Genomic DNA, 16787 nt, shown 5'->3' with positions numbered 1-16787 from the left:
AGTTTGTTTCCAGCCACCAGGCCTGGCTCTCAGCATTCGGTGCTGTTCTTTAGCTGTAATTTACCCGTCAATGTCTTCTCAGAGCCCAGCAAGCAGTGGAAGTGTTGAGCACGTGCTAGACAATATCGACCTCCTGTCATCCGACAAATTCTGGTGTTCGGCACCGGTCGGGTCCTGAGGGTACCGGGGGAGACAGGTTCAACCTGTTTAAGTCAAAGGCGCAAGGCCAGTTCACAGTGTTTGGGGCTATGAAAGTGACCCACAAACTTTTCCAGTCACATGTCCACTCTTCCTCGGTCGGTGCTCCGTTGGAAGCTGTGGCAGGGGACGAGGGAGCGGCTCTCTCTAAGACAGCCACCCAGGAGAGATTGAGATGCTGCTCAGCTGATTCACAGAGCTCCCACAGCCACCCATAACGGGCAGCCTGTGTTTCTATCGTGCTGCGCAGCTGCACACGGCTTGGTGCGTATAACAAAATTTATTCCACACAGGGATGGAAAAGTTAGAAAGACCAGTGAGCTGCAGCCAGGAGCGGGAGACCGAGGTGAGGCTGAGGCCAGAGTTACAGATGGGGGCAAACGAGGGGTTGGAAGACACCCCATCCCTGCCCCACAGAGGCACTGTTCCACTCCATCTCTTCTTGGGGGGCGGGGGGGTGCTGATCCTGCCCCACAGTTTGGGAACCACTGGGCTCTGGCTTGGTAATTATAAGGAGCCTTTAAGGGACACATTTCCCAGGTGCAGTGGAAGGTTATGTGCCTTTAGGCTGGGTGGAGAACGCAATAGCTACTTTTTTGTGGTCAGCTGCTCTGTGGAGGTGTTGAGGATCCTCAGATAACTTTGTATCTCACTTTTAGATAAGCGAGAGTTTGGGGTTTTTGTTTTTTTTTGAGAGCTCCTCGCTCGGGCTGGCAAAGCATCGCTGACAAACGGCAGTGAGAAACTGCAGCTGCTTCAGGGCGCTACAGGAAGGGGGTGAGTTTCCGCCACCCTGTAGCAGAGGGGGGCCAGGGGGTGAAGGCATTTAGGTGATCACGTGTAAGGTAAAGGGGCAACTCATTCATAGTTTAGGTGGGAATCCGAGAACCCCAGGGCTGGAAGGGAGCTCAGGAGGTCATCGAACGGGAATGGGATGGGCGGTCACGACAGGGGTGCACAAAGCTGGGGACAGGCCCCCTTGCAGGGGGGCTGTGAAATTTTTCCCCGGGGGACACACCATGATCAGCAGCTGGGTCTCAGGCTCTCCCAGCTCATTGAAGCTGCTGAAATCTGCGACGGTTTTCACGTCCGTGGAGTCACCTTTCTAGCCCGAGTCGGAAAGGTTTGACGCTCTACCGGCTTGTTTTCTGACACCTGCCGAAAGGGGTTTTAGTCTCGTATGAACGTAATGGAAATTTCTGTCTGTTTGGACAGCATCAGACAGGCTGGGCAGCCCCGGCTGATTGCAGCAGGCAGGTTGGGCGGCCCCAGCTGATTGCAGATGTATTACCCAGAGGCACTGAGACCTCATACCGGGTGAATTAAACCTCTGCACTACAGCCACAGCTGGCCGTTAGCTTGTGCATTAGAGCACAGGGCTTTAGTCCTTATAATTGCAGGTTCAATTCCTGGGGCTGGCAACCTGGAGCTCCTGGTGTTGGAAGGTAGAGAGAATCCAGAGGGACTTGGAGGATTAGGCCAAAAGAAATCTGATGTGGCTCCATAAGGAGAAGTATAGAGCCCTACACCAGGGGTGGAAGAATCCCAGGTGTTGTTATAGGCTGGGGACTGACTGTCGCAGCAGCAGTATGATGGAAAGGAGTTATGGTGGATGAAAGGCTGGATATGAGTAAACGGTGGGCCCTTGTAGCCAAGAAGGTTAACAGCATAGTAGGGTGCATTAGGTGGAGTAGTTATTCCTCTTTATTCGGCACTGGTGAGGCCACATCTGGAATATTGTGTCCAGTTTTGGGCCCCCCAGTATAAAAAGGAGGTGGATTTGCTGGAGCAGGTTCAGCGAAGGGCAACAAAAATGATTCAGGGGCTGGAGCACAAGACCGATGAGGATAGGCTGAGGGATTTGGGCTTGTTTAGTTTACAGAAGAGAAGACTGAGGGGTGATTTAATAGCAGCCTTCAACTTCCTGAAGGGGAGCTCTAAAGAGGAGGGTGAGAAACTCTTCTCAGAGGTGTCAGACGGCAGAACAATGGGCTGAAGTTACAGAGGGAGAGGTGTAGGTTAGATATTAGGAAAAACTCTTTCCCCGGGCGGGTGGTGAAGCCCTGGAATGCGTTGCCTAGAGAGGTGGTGGATTCTCCATCCCTGGAGGTTTTTAAGTCCCGGCTGGACAAGGCCCTGGCTGGGATGACTTAGTTGGGGTTGGTCCTGCTTTGGGCAGGGGGCTGGACTAGACGACCTCCTGAGCTCCCTTCCAGCCCTGGGGTTCTGTGATTCTGCGTTACACAGAGACGAAAAGCGGGACCTGCCATAAGCCGTTTGCTCACCCCAAGGTGTTAAAAAAGCCCTGGGGCTGGGAGCTGCAGGAAGCCCCCTTGAGACAGCAGCTAAGACGCCACTTCCAGCAGAGAACGGCAGCAGCCCTCGGCACTTACCCAGAGACGTGCTGGCTTGGGCCGTGCTGGACAGGTTTGGTCTCGGCTCCCTTGCATGCGTGTTTGGGGCTCTGTGCTGGAATGAGCGGCTGCGAGTCTGTGGCTGGCGTCATGGAGGAAATCGGACTGGAAGAGTGGAACGGCCCTTTGGGGCCTTGAATATCGGTGGCGTTTTCCCTCCGTTTTCAGGCCTTCGCTCCATGGCCGTGGTCCAGTCCTCCCACGTGCAGAGCAGGAGGGCGGTTCTTAAGCGGAGGCGGAGTCAGGACAAGGCCACGCCACTCTAGGCCCCGCCCCCTGCCCCGCCTCTGCCTGCTGCTGTTTCAGCTCCACACTGCACCTCGTCTATCCGCTTGGGATAACACAGCACCACCCTGCAGGGGAAGGCGAGACACCGCGCAGGCCCCCCCCATGACCAGCCAGGTCAGGCACTACCTGGCCAAGGTGAGGTAGCAGCAGCAGCTGGGGGTCACTTCCCCATATCCCCCCACCCCACACCCACCACACAGCCTGCTCTGGGACCCCACAAAAGCATGGGGCCGGTGGTGGCTGCCCCCACCTCATTGTAGGGACCGGGCGGCTCGGTAATAATCTCCCGAGAATTAAGATTTTTTTTTTACAGTTATGAAAAAAAACCAAACTAGAAGTTCTGGGGTTAAAAAATGAAATTGCAGATTTATTTTGCAAAAACCCCGAGGGCCGGATCCCTGCTGGTCTCGGCGGTAACTCCATTGGAGTCAAAGGCTACGTCTACACGTGCAGCCAACATCGAAATAGCTTATTTCGATGTTGCGACATCGAAATAGGCTATTTCGATGAATAACGTCTACACGTCCTCCAGGGCTGGCAATGTCGATGTTCAACTTCGACGTTGCTCAGCCCAACATCGAAATAGGCGCTGCGAGGGAACGTCTACACGCCACAGTAGCACACATCGAAATAAGGGTGCCAGGCACAGCTGCAGACAGGGTCACAGGGCGGACTCAACAGCACGCCGCTCCCTTAAAGGGCCCCTCCCAGACACACTTGCACTAAACAACACAAGATACACAGAGCTGACAACTGGTTGCAGACCCTGTGCCTGCAGCATAGATCCCCAGCTGCCGCAGAAGCAGCCAGAAGCCCTGGGCTAAGGGCTGCTGCCCACAGTGACCATAGAGCCCCGCAGGGGCTGGAGAGAGAGCATCTCTCAACCCCCCAGCTGATGGCTGCCATGGAGGACCCAGCAATTTCGACGTTGCGGGACGCGGATCGTCTACACGGTCCCTACTTCGACGTTGAACGTCGAAGTAGGGCGCTATTCCTATCTCCTCATGAGGTTAGCGACTTCGACGTCTCGCCACCTAACGTCGAAGTTGGTGCCGCTACTTCGAAGTAGCGTGCACGTGTAAACGCAGCTAAAGGGTCCAGACCCCAAGTGGTGTAAATCACTCCTGCTCCCCTCGCTGTACTGGCGCGACCCGGATGCAGGCCCCCGGAGGATTTGTTAGCAGAAAGGAGGATGTGTTCCTCGTCCCCTGCACACAAGCGGAGGTCGCCGAGCTGATTGTTCAGATCGGCACAGCTGCCTTCTGGCAAATCCATTTAAGGTCAGTGTTGCAGATTTCAGAATGGAGCTCACTCTTCTTTACTGTAGCACAGCTGCGCTCGTCCGCCAGACCCCGTACTGGGAATCTAAGGAGTGAAGGAGACAGTCACCATCCGTGGGTTTAGAGGTGGAGAACAGAAGCTAATCTTCCTTCCAGAATGCTGCCATTCCAGCTGGCATCTCTAGTCTTTTTCTAACCAGCCTAATAAGCATAAGAAGCCGATGGCCACGTCTACATTAGAAGCCGAAGTTCCTGTCGGAAGAGATGTTCCAAGAAAACTCCTCTTCACAGATCACGTCTACACATAAAAGTGGATCGAGCTTTTGATCCGCTCCCTCAACAAAAGGCCCTCCCCCCCGGAGCGTCTACACGGCTTTCGTTGTCGACAGTTTCTGGAGACAAAACACATTTTGTGTCTAGACGCACCGGGAGTTTTGTTGACAAAACCCCAGTTTTGTCTACAAAACTCTCCAGTGTAGACGTAGCTCGCGTGTTTCAGGCCAGCGCTGGTGGACAGCTGTGTTCAGCACAGAAACTTGCATAAAGTTAATTACTCAGTTCATCAGAGCGCTAGCACAAAAGAGCCTAACTTTAAAACAGAGGCAAAATGTTCAGCTTTTTGAAACCTCCATGAAAAGTTGAGTCGCTTGCAAATTCTGGTTGAATATTGGCAACCTTTGATGAATTTTATGTGACTTTTTTTAACGAGTCTTTCGAGCAACTCTTGGGACAAGTGGGAAGTTTTGAACCTGTCCAGCTTTAGAATTGTGAAAACTCAAATGCTGATTAAAATCAAGAAACGATGGGGGGGAAAAAAAGCATATTTTCCCCATTTTGTTGCTACGTTCTGATTCCACAAACAATTATGTACTTTGGGAACAACAAGAATCTTGTGGCACCTTATAGATTAACAGATATTTTGGAGAATCAGCTTTCATGGCCAAAGACCCACTTCATCAGATGCATGGGGGGGCAGGTTCAGAGGGGTATTTAAAGAGTGGGGGCCCAGTAAAAGGGAGGGCCAGAGCTGACGAGATCAATTCAATCCAGGCCCATTAACAGCCGTATGTGTGAAGAGAAGAAAAAATGGGTCAGATAAACGGGGGGTACATGGCCCATTGTTAGTCGAATGTGGAGATGTTAACACCTAGGGCAGAGAAGCTCCTTTTGTGAGCTGTGAGCTACTCCCAGTCTCTGTTTAATCCTTAGTTAATGGAGTCGAATCTGCAACTAAATTGCAGCTCAGAGATTTCTCTCTCCATTTGAGTTTTGAAATGTCTTTGTTGCAGGACTGCCACCCTTCAGTCTGCTGCTGGGTGTCCAGGGACGTTGAAATGTTCCCCCACAGGCTTCTGTACATTAACATTCCCGATGTCTTGCACTCTTTAAATACCCCTCTGAACGCGGCCCCACCACCACTCACGCCTCTGACGAAGCGGGTCTTGGCCCACGAAAGCTGATGCCCCAAAATATCTGTTAGTCTATAAGGTGCCCCAGGGCTTCTTCTTGTTCTCGAAGCTACAGACTAACTCAGCTCCCTCTCCGATAATTATGGACTTGCACATCTTTCTTCCTAGCCTACTACCATTCATGCACTTCGATGAGACAAAGAAAAACCAGGCATAAGATTTAGCGGATGAAATCCTCGCCCTGTGGAGGTCAGCTGCAGGTTTGCTATTGACTTTAATGTGTATATTGCAGCTTGATATAGAATATTAATCAGGAAACACTCACAGTGTTTGATTTAACGGGGAACCGTCCACCCAGGTCCACTTCCGCCCTGGGGACGTGACGTTCAGTCCAATCCACACTTGATTCGGCACTTGCATAATGTTCTGTATGAACTCCTGGGAAATGAACAAGGGTCAGAGAGATAAAAACGTGGGAGAAGTTGCTGGTTCCTTTGATCACAATGCAAGTGAGACCTCATCTCTAGCTCGGGCTTTGATCATTAGGACAGGCGACAAACCAGGCCCAGCTGAAACGCCAATTACAAGTAAATGCAATCAATAACTGTGCTATTAATCGGTGGGTGAGTTAGCTCTGTGCCTCTCCGCCAAGGTGCCGATGAACCTTATTTCAGTTTTTCAATGAACTTCGGCAAATATTTCTGGGAGTATAAAATGCTTTGGGATCTACTGTTAATATATTTATTTCCATAGATTTAGGGTTGAACGATTCTGCTTTATTAGCAAATGTCGACTTGATAGTACCCACAAAAACAGCTGAAAACAAAGTTTTCCACTGGTGATTGGCAGAGAGGCAAAGTAAGAAAAATGCTGCTTGCTAAGGTCATGTTATATTTAAGGATTCTTACTTTATACACATTGACGGTTTGACCGTTTTGAACCTCAACGTCTACTGTCATTAAATTATTAAGTCCAACCTCCCTGCCCAGTATGTGACTCTGCCCCAGGGTTTCCTGCCACCGGGACAATTTAAAGCAATAAAAAAGGATAAAATAAAAAATATATATATATTTTTTAAAATATGGTTAAAATAAACAGAGAATATGTTTCAAGATTCGGGAAGAAACGACATTTCATACAATCAGAATCACAGAACACTAGGACTAGGAGGGACCTCGAGAGATCATCAAGGCCAGTCCCCCGCCCTGCTGGTAGGACTGAGCACCATCTAGAACATCCTACAGAGGTGTCTTTCTAACCTGCTCTGAAATATCTCCAGGGATGGAGATTCCACAACCTCCCTGGGCAATTTATTCCAGTGTTTAACCACCCAGACAATTAGGAAGTTTTTCCTGATGTCCAACCTAAACCACCCTGGCTGCAGTTGAATCCCTTTGCTCCTCGGCCTGTCCTCAGAGGCCATGGAGAACAATTTTTCTCCCTCCTCTTTGTGACACCATTTTAGGTGCTTCGCATTAAAACTTCCCAGGGACTGAAAATGTTGCTTTAATTAATTTGTGGCTGGACAAATCAAAAGGGGGCTTTCGACCTGCTCTCATTAACACAGAAACAGATATGCTGGGGTGAGGTTTTGCATGTGTTTTACCATCTCCTCGAGGTCCTGGATCACCATCAGTTGAGCTCTCCTCTGTAAGCAGTCAGCATGGCTTGTGCTCCAGCGTTTAATTTCCTGAGACAACCAGTAGCACTTGTCCCTGTACGACACCCAGTGCCTGGGGCAGACTCTGCACCCTGAGCCCTCTGGACAGGGAAAGGAGCAGAGTTATCCGTAACGATTTGGCTCGATCTAACACTCTGACCTGCTCCGCCAGCCCGACACCCGGCGCCTTCACCCACAGGGTTTTTGTACAGTAAAGCAGGGCTCCCCAGCCTGTGCAGTAACAGGGCACAATTCAACAAGACAACCAACTCCACGGCGCTCCCGCTTCTCCCGGCTGAATCAGGTGCTCAGAAATGTCCCATTGACTTATGTCTGCTATGGGGAGAGTCTTAGTAGAGAGGTTTGCGGTTTCTTCCCCGTTTTTGCAGAGTGCGTGTGTGCGAGGCAGGGAAACTGACCACCAGTGCTAGCTGGGGACTTAAGCAGCAAGGCCGCCTGAGTCCCAGCCGGCGCAGGGGTTCTCTAAGTGTGTTGTGAGATTTCATCGATTCCCTCCTTCCCTGGCTCTGCAAAAAAGCTGGGGGGCGGGGAAATTGATGACCTTTCCGCGGCACGCTTAGTTCCCCCAGCCCACCCCCGCTGGCTGGAAAGCCCTGCAATAAAGCGCAGTGCGTTGGCGAGGTCCGGGGAGACCGGAATGTCACAGAGTGCTTGGGCAGGGCTGGTGCCGATGCCCCAGTGTAACACTTGGGGTGCTGCGCTATGGGTGAGTAAAAGAGGGAGGGCAGGAGGGGCAATCCCATGTCCCAGGCACTACAGATCCAGCGCCCGGCCCGACGGGGCCCTGATCTCAGCCAGGGCAGGGACTGTCTCTCGCTGTGTGTCTGTGCAGCGCCCAGCCCGACGGGGCCCTGATCTCAGCTGGGGCAGGGACTGTCTCTCGCTGTGTGTCTGTGCAGCGCCCGGCCCGACGGGGCCCTGATCTCAGCCGGGGCAGGGACTGTCTCTCGCTGTGTGTCTGTGCAGCGCCCGGCCCGACGGGGCCCTGATCTCAGCCGGGGCAGGGACTGTCTCTCGCTGTGTGTCTGTGCAGCGCCCGGCCCGACGGGGCCCTGATCTCAGCTGGTGCCTTTAGGTGCTACACCTGCCAGACACATCTGAGCTCAGGATTTAGAAAAGCCTCTTACACTATTATCACTAACGCCACTTGTGTGTTCCAAGACTCTGATCACCCTGAGCAGCCTGGAGTGGTCCCTGCGGAGGCCTTAGTTTCCCGGGACAGTCCAGAGGCTCAGCCAAGGCGGGACGGGCTGGGGGAGGGTGTCCCTGCTGTACATAAACCTCAGCGTGCCCAGCAAAGGTGACTGACGGGCTGGGCCCAGGCAGCCCCGGGGTTACCTGCCGAGCTGTTCTCCTGCTCGCACAAGCGTTCCTTCAAGCAAGCCCGGAACTCCTGCAGGCTGCGGTCGCAGGCGGTCGCGTTGAGGTCGGTGTCGCAGGACCTGCTCCTCTCGGTGGCGGGCGCGGTCGCTGGCGGCTCTTTGCTCTGGACAACTGCGAGATAAAGAGAAGTGAGGGGCGGGCAGAGACAGGGCCAGGTTCCCGCTGGTGTAGATCAGCCGGACCTGCGTCCGCACCTGCTTCGGTTTCTCCCACAGGGCGCTGAACTGCTGCTCTGCCCCCAGGCTCCGCCTTTTCTGCCAAGGCCCCGCCCTTGCTCCGCCTCTGGGTCTGAGGCCCCGCCTTTTCTTTCAAGGCCCCGCCCTCACTCCAGCTCTAGGCCTGAGGCCCCGCCCTCACTCTGCCTTTTCTGCCAAGGCCCCGCCCTCGCTCCGCCTCTAGGCCTGAGGCCCCACCTTCCCTGTTCCCACTCCGCCCCCTCCCTTGGGGCCCCCTTGCCCCTTCTTCTTGCCCTCCACAGCTGATTGGCCACCAGCCCTGGGGCCCCGAGATCCCTGATTGGTTCTTCTGTGGGCGCTTGAGCCCCAGCACCCTCATGGGATCGGCGCATGTGGTGCCCATGGGCCAGATCCCCAGCCAGTGCCAAGCAGTGATGCTCTGGAAATGTACCGCCAGGGCTCAAGCCCCACCCCTTTTTGTCATTGGCCACGCCCCTTTTGTCATTGGCCACGCCCCTTCTTCTTTTAGCCCCGCCCCTTCTGGGTCTTCCCACTTAACCCCCTCCCGGCATGCCTGTTTGCACCCACTGAGCAGCTGGCACAGCCGGCAGCCTCGGGGCCCCCCCAAGATAAGCTCCTGCGTCGCCCCCGCCAGAGACGGCCGTGCCGCCGTTCTTCCCTCCAGCCCCAGTGCCGTGTGTCGAGTTGCCGGTGCTCAGCCCAGCCACGCCGCCCTGGGCTACTCACCCAGCACAACCAGCACGACCACGGCTCCCAGCAGGACGACGTTCCCGGCCCAGCCGACGCTCAGCGCCGTCCAGTGCCACCGTGGGCACCGCAGAAATGCTGCAAGAATCAAGGCAGGAAAGGGGGATGCAGAGCCCAGTTTGCATGGCCGGGGAGATGCCCCACGCCCATGGGACACCTCCAAGGCGACAGGTCTGGCCTTGAAGGCTCTGGCCTGGCCTGTTTGCAGGTCACCACTGACAGCGGAAACGAGTCCTCTTTTTAACCCTGTGGCTCGCTGAGCCCATGGCTAAACCCCAGCCCCTTTCAGCTCAGCAGCTCAGGAAGCTCAGGGCCGGAAGTGAGGGGGGAGGGAGGGCTGTGTGTTAATGATCCTGCAAAGAAACACGAAACCAACATGACCCTTCAGCTCTGAGCTAACCTGAGGCTGATTTCGATCCCCTCGCCTTTTCTCCTGCAACAGGCAGGCGGAGGAACCCAGCCAGGGTTCAGGCTAATTTTTTGATTTTAGACATTGAGGGGTGGAATAAATTTTATTGCATGCACCGAGGCACAGGTAGACATGCACCGGCTGTAGGCGCTCTGCCGATCAGCTGGGTGGCACCTCTATCTCTGCGGGGCAGCTGCCCAAGCACTCAGCGTCCAGGAAACACTGATTTCAGCTAAGATTTCCAGCCTCGAACCCAGTGATGGGTGGTTGGGGGCTGAGCATGCCCCAGAACTCCTGGACTCCCTTTGTGCTGTGATCCCATCTGGGGATGAGCTGTCAGACACGAGGGAGAGACACCCCAACACTTTCCTCAGCTGCAAAGCCCACAAAAAGCCTGACACCCACAAGGCTGATACTGCCTCCACCTCAGCTGCCCTCATTGTATGTTCCTATTGAGCTGGCCATCTCTGCTGGATCTTGTCGTCTGCTGAGATTGTAGGCCCTATAGTTAAAGCATTGTCTTTTCTCGCTGGTGGGTTTCTACGGCTCCCAGCACGGCGGGATCCTGGCGAAGGAGTGGGGTTGCTGGAAGTACCAATATCTAAGTGACTTGACCAAGGTCATGCACAGTCAGTGGCAGAGCAAAGCACCACATTCATTTTGCCTGCCTGCTAGTCCAGTACACGAACTACCAGGATACCTAGCCAGAAAAGGCACAGGCCCCGACTCATTAGTGTGGGTCTGCCCTGCAGGTGACGCTGAAAACTCTACTCACATGGTGGTTCAGAGCCCTGAGTTTCGAGGCTAAAACATATTTTCTGCTTTTCACGCCCTCCTGGTGCCACCCTGTCTCGAAGAGAAGGAACTGGAATCCGTCCTATTTTTTCCACCCATGAGGCAGAATAAATTTTATTATGCGCACCAAGGCCTGCATAGATGCGCACCACCAATAGACAATCATGCGACTGCCAAGAGCTCGGCTTACAGGGAGGATGGAGCCTAACCCCTGTCTTGGTAACAGACTTCTGTCACCCCCAGGGAACTCCCTCGATCCGGTTTTACTCACCCCATAGTCCATAAAATATTTACTCTCGCTCTGCTGCTCTGAGGCACAACGCGGCTGTTCACGCAACATTACGTAGATACCAAGGCCAGAAGGGACCATGTTGACCAGCTCATCGGACCTGCGGGACAGCACTGGGCAGAGAACCGCCCCCAGATAACGCCTACTTGGCTCTGTCAGCAAAGCGTCCCAATTCGATTAAAAAATGATCAGGGTAGAGCATCCCCCAAGGCTCCTGTTCGTTGGTCCAGTGGTTAATTACCACTTGTTTCTAGGCTGAACGTGTCCACAGGTTCAACCTCTCTAATCCGGAACTCTCTCAGCTGGTAACCTCCATAGTCCGGCGTGCTTTTAGCTAGCTGGACAACCACTCATCCTGGGTGCGGCCAAGTCGCCGGTGGTCTCATGAAGTTTGTTTCCAGCCCCCAGTCCTGGCTCTCTGCGTTTTGTGCAGTTCTTTAGCTGTGATTTACCCCCAGCTGTCTTCGAAGAGCCCAGTAAGTCATGGAAGTGTTGGAAAAGCGCTAGAAAATATTGACCTTCTGAGGTCTGGCAAATTCTCTGGTTCAGCACCGGTCAGGTCCCCGGGGTGCCGGATAAGAGAGGTTCAACCTGGAGTGACCAGTTCCAGCCAGTGGAGCGTGTTAGCCCTTAGCTCGATTCAAACGCTTGTTATTAAACATTTGTCCTTACAGACTTGGATTGAGTCAGCCCCCTCGCCTTCTCCTCCTGGAGCTGAAGAGATGGCGCTCCTGGGGTCTCTTCCCGACTTGGCAGGTTCTGTGAGCCTCAGGTCTCTGGTCCTGGTCGCTCGTTGTGGCGGTGACAACCCCAGAGGTGATATAAACTCGCACCGTCCACTGAGAGGAGGGAAACCGAGGCACAGGGCGGTGGCAGGCTGGCTTTCCCGAGGTACCGAGGCGCCTCAAAACCAGGCCTGGTCTGATTTTTTTAAAGCAGCTTTTCTTAAACTACTTTGCGTGGAACGCGGGTGTTCTCTCATCGACTCACAGGTGTGCCGCGAACGCTTCGAAAAATACCCTAGTGTTCTCTATTTTCTGGTCTTAAACACCAGAGCCAGGGTTACTTCTCCCTGGCTCCGATACCTGACGAAATGACTTGCTTTTGGTTTGGCTGGATACGTTGCTGTTTGGGGTTCTTTTGGCCTGACGATTTTCCTTTTTAAAGCAAGTTTCCGTAGGCGTTCCGTGTAAAAAATATCCTGCTTCCGTGCTCCTTGTGCTCAAAAAGTTTCAGAAACGCTGGTTTTAAACGCCCGGGGCTGCAACGAAACCAACCTAGGACGAAACCCAGGACGTCGGGAGTGTGCAACCGAAAACGGATTTCCACCCGGTTCTCTCATGCTCCAGCAAAGTCCCCCTCCCCAGGCCTGGCTGCTCCTTTCAGTTGGTCTTCCGAAACCAGGCAATCTGGTGGCAATCAGCTTGCCCAAGCGCTGGGATCGCATTTCCCTTTGTGCTCAGGGCCAGATTCGCAAAGCACCAGCTCCTATGATCAGGGCGACATGCTTCCAGCTGTTCCCACATGAGCCTTAATTCCCGCGGTGCAACGGTCCGGCTCATTTTTTCCACCCGGGGCGGAATAAATTTTGCTCTGCGCGCCAAGGTAGGTGCCATGCGCACCACCTGTAGAAACAAGCTGTGGGCGCTCTGCTGATCGGCTGGGCAGCACCTCACTCTCCTGGGCGGCCGCCTAGTTTATGGGGAACGTGGCTGCTGTGATATTACGGAGCAGGTTAAGTACCCGAGGCAGAGGCCTCTTCCGAAATCCAGCCGCTTCGAGGGGGGCCGACAAAGGCGGTTCTGCTTGTGGGGCTGAGCATTTAAAAATCGACACATAAATCCAGGCGTCAAGGCCGGAGCCTCGGCGGCTGTAAACCGGCAAAGCCCTGTGGAGAGCCTGAGATTTAAACGGAGCTCCGGTCCGACACTGGGAAGGGCCCAGAGACACTGTCTCTTGTACCAGCCCACCAGCAATGACGGGGACCTTCTCTAGGGACTCAAGGAAGCTACAGTCAGACCCCAGCTCGGGGAAATCACCTGTAAGGTCCACCAGACTCTGCAGAGCTGCTTTGTACCTGCTGGGGGTCTCAGCCTGCCTGGTGATTCCCGGCACGTTATCAGAGAATCCCAGGGCTGGAAGGGAGCCCGGGAGGTCACCGAGTCCAGCCCCCTGCCCGCAGCAGGATCAGCCCCAACTAAGTCATCCCAGCCAGGGCTTGGGCAAGCTGGGACTTAAACACCTCCAGGGATGGAGATTCCACCACCTCTCTAGGCAACACATCCCAGTGCTTCACCACCCTCCTGGGGAAAGAGTTTTTCCTAATATCCAACCGACACCTCCCCCTCTGTGACTTCAGCCCATTGCTCCTTGTTCTGCCGTCTGCCACCACTGAGAACAGCCTCTCGCCAGCCTCGTTAGAGCCCCCCTGCAGGAAGCTGAAGGCTGCTATGAAATCCCCCCTCAGTCTTCTCTTCTGCAAACTAAATAACCCCAAACCCCTCAGCCTCTCCTCATAGGTCATGTGCTCCAGCCCCCGAATCATTTTCATTGCCCTCCGCTGAACCTGCTCCAGCACATCCACATCCTTATTATACTGGAGGGGCCCAGAACCGGACACAATATTCCAGATGTGGCCTGACCAGTGCCGAGCAGAGGGGAACAGCCACTTCTCCAGATCTGCTGGAAATGCTCCTCCTCACGCACCTCGATGTGCCGTTCGCCTGCTTGGCTACGAGGGCCCACGGTTGGCTCATATCCAGCCTCTCATCCGCTGTAATCCCCCAGGTCCTTTTCTGCTGTGCTGCTGTTCAGCCAGTCGGTCCCCAGCCTGGAGCAACGCTCGGGACCCTTCCATCCCAAATGCAGGACTCTGCACTTCTCCTTGTTGAGCCTCGTCAGATTTCTTCCGGCCCATTTGTCTAGGTCACTCCGGATCCTGTCCTCACCCTGCAGCGTATCTGCCTCCCCGCCAGCGTAGTGTCGTCCGTGAGGTTGCAATCCACCCCCTCCTCCAGATCATTCATGAAGCTGTTGGACAAAACCGGCCTGCGGACCACCCCCTGGGGCAGGCCTGTGACAGAGCACGTACCTGAGTGTGTATCTGACCCCCGAATTGAATGCTAAAAGCGTCCCAGGGATGTTGTAATGAGCCCATCTCCTACCACTGCAACCCCTCCCTGCCCCAGATTATTGAGGTTACCCCGGAAAGGAATCCAGACCTGAAAATGCACAATCAAAGCAGTCACAAAACCCGAGTCTGTCCTGCAGGGATGCCATGAAATAAAGACGCGGTGAGGGTCAGCACCTTTGCCCGCTTGGCCGCCTGGGCTAGATGAAGCTGATTAAGCGGTTTTAGATTGTCTTTACCGAGAGCAAGCAGCCCCGTGGCACCTGAGAGACGAACCCAGTTATTTGGTCATGGGCTTCAGATCATTTTCCTGCATAGAGTTAGGGGCTGGACTCATTGAATCATAGAACAGTACAACTGGAAGGGACCTCAAGAGGTCCTCGTGGCAGGACCAAGCACCCTCTAGACCATCCCTGATAAGAGGTCTGTGTATCCTGCTCTTAAATATCTCCAGGGATGGAGATTCCACAACTGCCCCAGGCAATTTATTCCAGTGTCTAACCAGCCGGACAGGTAGGAATTTTTTCCTAATGTCCAACCTAAACCTCCCTGGCTGCAGTTGAAGCCGGTTGCTCCTTGTTCTGTCCTCAGAGGCTCAGGAGAATCATTTTTCTCCCTCTTCCTCGTAACCCTTTTCGGTGCTTGAAAACCACTTTCTAGCAAATGTGTTAGGTCATGTGTTTCCCATCACAGAGTGAGGGCCTGGACTCAGATCTCGGGGACCTTGTCCTAGATCTGGAGGGATTTCACTGCAATGAATGAGGTTCTGATTCTGGTCACAGGGACTCTGCTCCAAATCCAGAGTGACGCCACTGCAATGAGTTGTGTCGGGGCTGGATTCTTAGCTGGGTAAATCCAAAGCCAGATCAGGGGAGATGCACTGAATGCTGATCTTTGAGACCCTGGTGTGAAGCCAAAGGGACTGCACTGAAGTCAGCGGAGCTCCGTCCCCGTGCACCAGATGAGGCTCTAACCCCGAGAGCATTGCTAGACCTGCTATTTATAAGCATAACGGCAGCACAAATTTAATCCAACCTCCCCCAGCCCACAGCCCTAAACAAACCACCACCTAGTACGTTGCACTCACCGTGATCCTGAGCTGGAGCGGACACGGACACCTCGCCGGGCAGGGAGCCTGCAGGGTGGCTTAAAAAGGAATATACAACACCCTCAGCCATGGCCAGCCACGGCGACAGGCGGGGCGGGAGCTGTGTGTGAAATCACCACCCCGGCTGTCTCTGGGCAGAGGTGACCGACACCTTTTCTAGCAGATCTCTGCTGGGACCTGCCCCCTTCTCACCGCCGCACCAGCTTTGGGGAACGGCTGAATAATTTGCACCTTCCACCCCGGCTGCTCTTTTCCGAAGGGCCCTGGGGCTCTGGGCGCTGGAGCTGACGAGGATCCTAATTCACTTAGGCAGCAAATTCCAATCTGGAGCCATGCAGAGCCAGGGTGTGCAGTCCGGTGCCTGGATCCCGCCCTTCTGCTTGTTGCTTCTGCTGGGAGAAGAAATGGTCTCTGAGGGGGGCTGTCCAAGCAGCCCGAGGTCTGTGCTGCTCGCTTAGCTAGAGAGGCGGAAATGAGCTCGAAAGGAGGGTGGGTGGACAGCTTTCCTTCAAAATGTTGTCACAGCAACCAATTTCTTTTTGTAGCAAGCTGCTGCCTCTCTCTAAAACTTCGGGATGTTTGTCCACCAGCCAAACACCCCTTCTCCAAGAAGGGGAGAGGTGTCTTTTGGGGGGAGAGGGAACAGGCTTGGGGTGTGAAGTCACACAAACCCTGGAAAGGTCCCACTGAAAATAGTGATAAAAAATGCTGAAAAAAAATGATCATTTCCATCAATATTTTCTGTGGGAAGTTCTCCCCAAAAATTCCCAGGGTTCCAAATCAAACTTTGCAGGCAGGGTCTCAGGCTGTGGTGGGTCTAGGTTGGACATTAGGAAAAACTGTTTCCCCAGGAGGGTGATGAAGCTCCGGAAAGTGTTGCCTAGAGAGGTGGTGGTATCTCCATCCCTGGAGGTTTTGAAGTCCCGGCTGGACCAAGCCCTGGCTGGGCTGATTTAGTCGGGGTTAGTCCTGCTTTGGGCAGGGGGCTGGATTTGATGACCTCCTGAGGTCCCACCCAGCCCTGGGATTCTAGGATTCGGGTGTAAAGCTGGGACCTCGGTGTGTTTATTATTACTCCCCTTAGGAAGTTCTTTCACTGTATGTGCAATAAGGCAGCATAAACAAACAGCGTGGATGGTGTCTCAGGCTCACAACTCCCAGCCGCCCCCGTTTGCCTTTCCCCCAGGTCTGTGCTCAAAGCACTAGCGGCCCCCCCCACGCCCCCCGTGATTATTTTACAAATGAACCGTGGCACCAGCAGCCCTGCTCAGTGGGGGCAGAGGGTGGCCGTCACCTGTTCTGGCTCGGCATGTCTTCAACTCTCCCTGCTTATCGGCTAGGAGCCGGCAAAAAGTCATCCCCCATCAGAGAAGTTTTTCCTACCACGGCCGAGCTTTCCATCCCACCCACTGCTCTGCACGCGACGCTGTGGCCCAGGCTCCTGGGCTGAGGTTTAGAA

General features: G+C 54.1%; 1 protein-coding gene across 1 annotated transcript; it reads right to left on the bottom strand.

Moving 5' to 3' along the window:
• Window positions 1-3144: 3144 nt before the first annotated feature.
• On the bottom strand, window positions 3145-15951 carry LOC142024648 (killer cell lectin-like receptor subfamily B member 1A). Its single transcript, XM_075016798.1, has 6 exons — window positions 15308-15951; window positions 9577-9675; window positions 8609-8764; window positions 7196-7350; window positions 5915-6027; window positions 3145-4265 (listed from the first exon to the last, which is right to left on the bottom strand). Exons 1-6 carry the CDS (start codon window positions 15396-15398, stop codon window positions 4142-4144), a joined length of 738 nt encoding a protein of 245 aa, XP_074872899.1. The 5' UTR covers window positions 15399-15951; the 3' UTR covers window positions 3145-4141.
• Between the last annotated feature and the right edge of the window lie 836 nt (window positions 15952-16787).

Source organism: Carettochelys insculpta, chromosome 22 (assembly GCF_033958435.1).
Source record: "Carettochelys insculpta isolate YL-2023 chromosome 22, ASM3395843v1, whole genome shotgun sequence".
Classification (NCBI taxonomy): domain Eukaryota; kingdom Metazoa; phylum Chordata; order Testudines; family Carettochelyidae; genus Carettochelys; species Carettochelys insculpta.
This window is presented reverse-complemented; position numbering and strand designations above follow the sequence as displayed.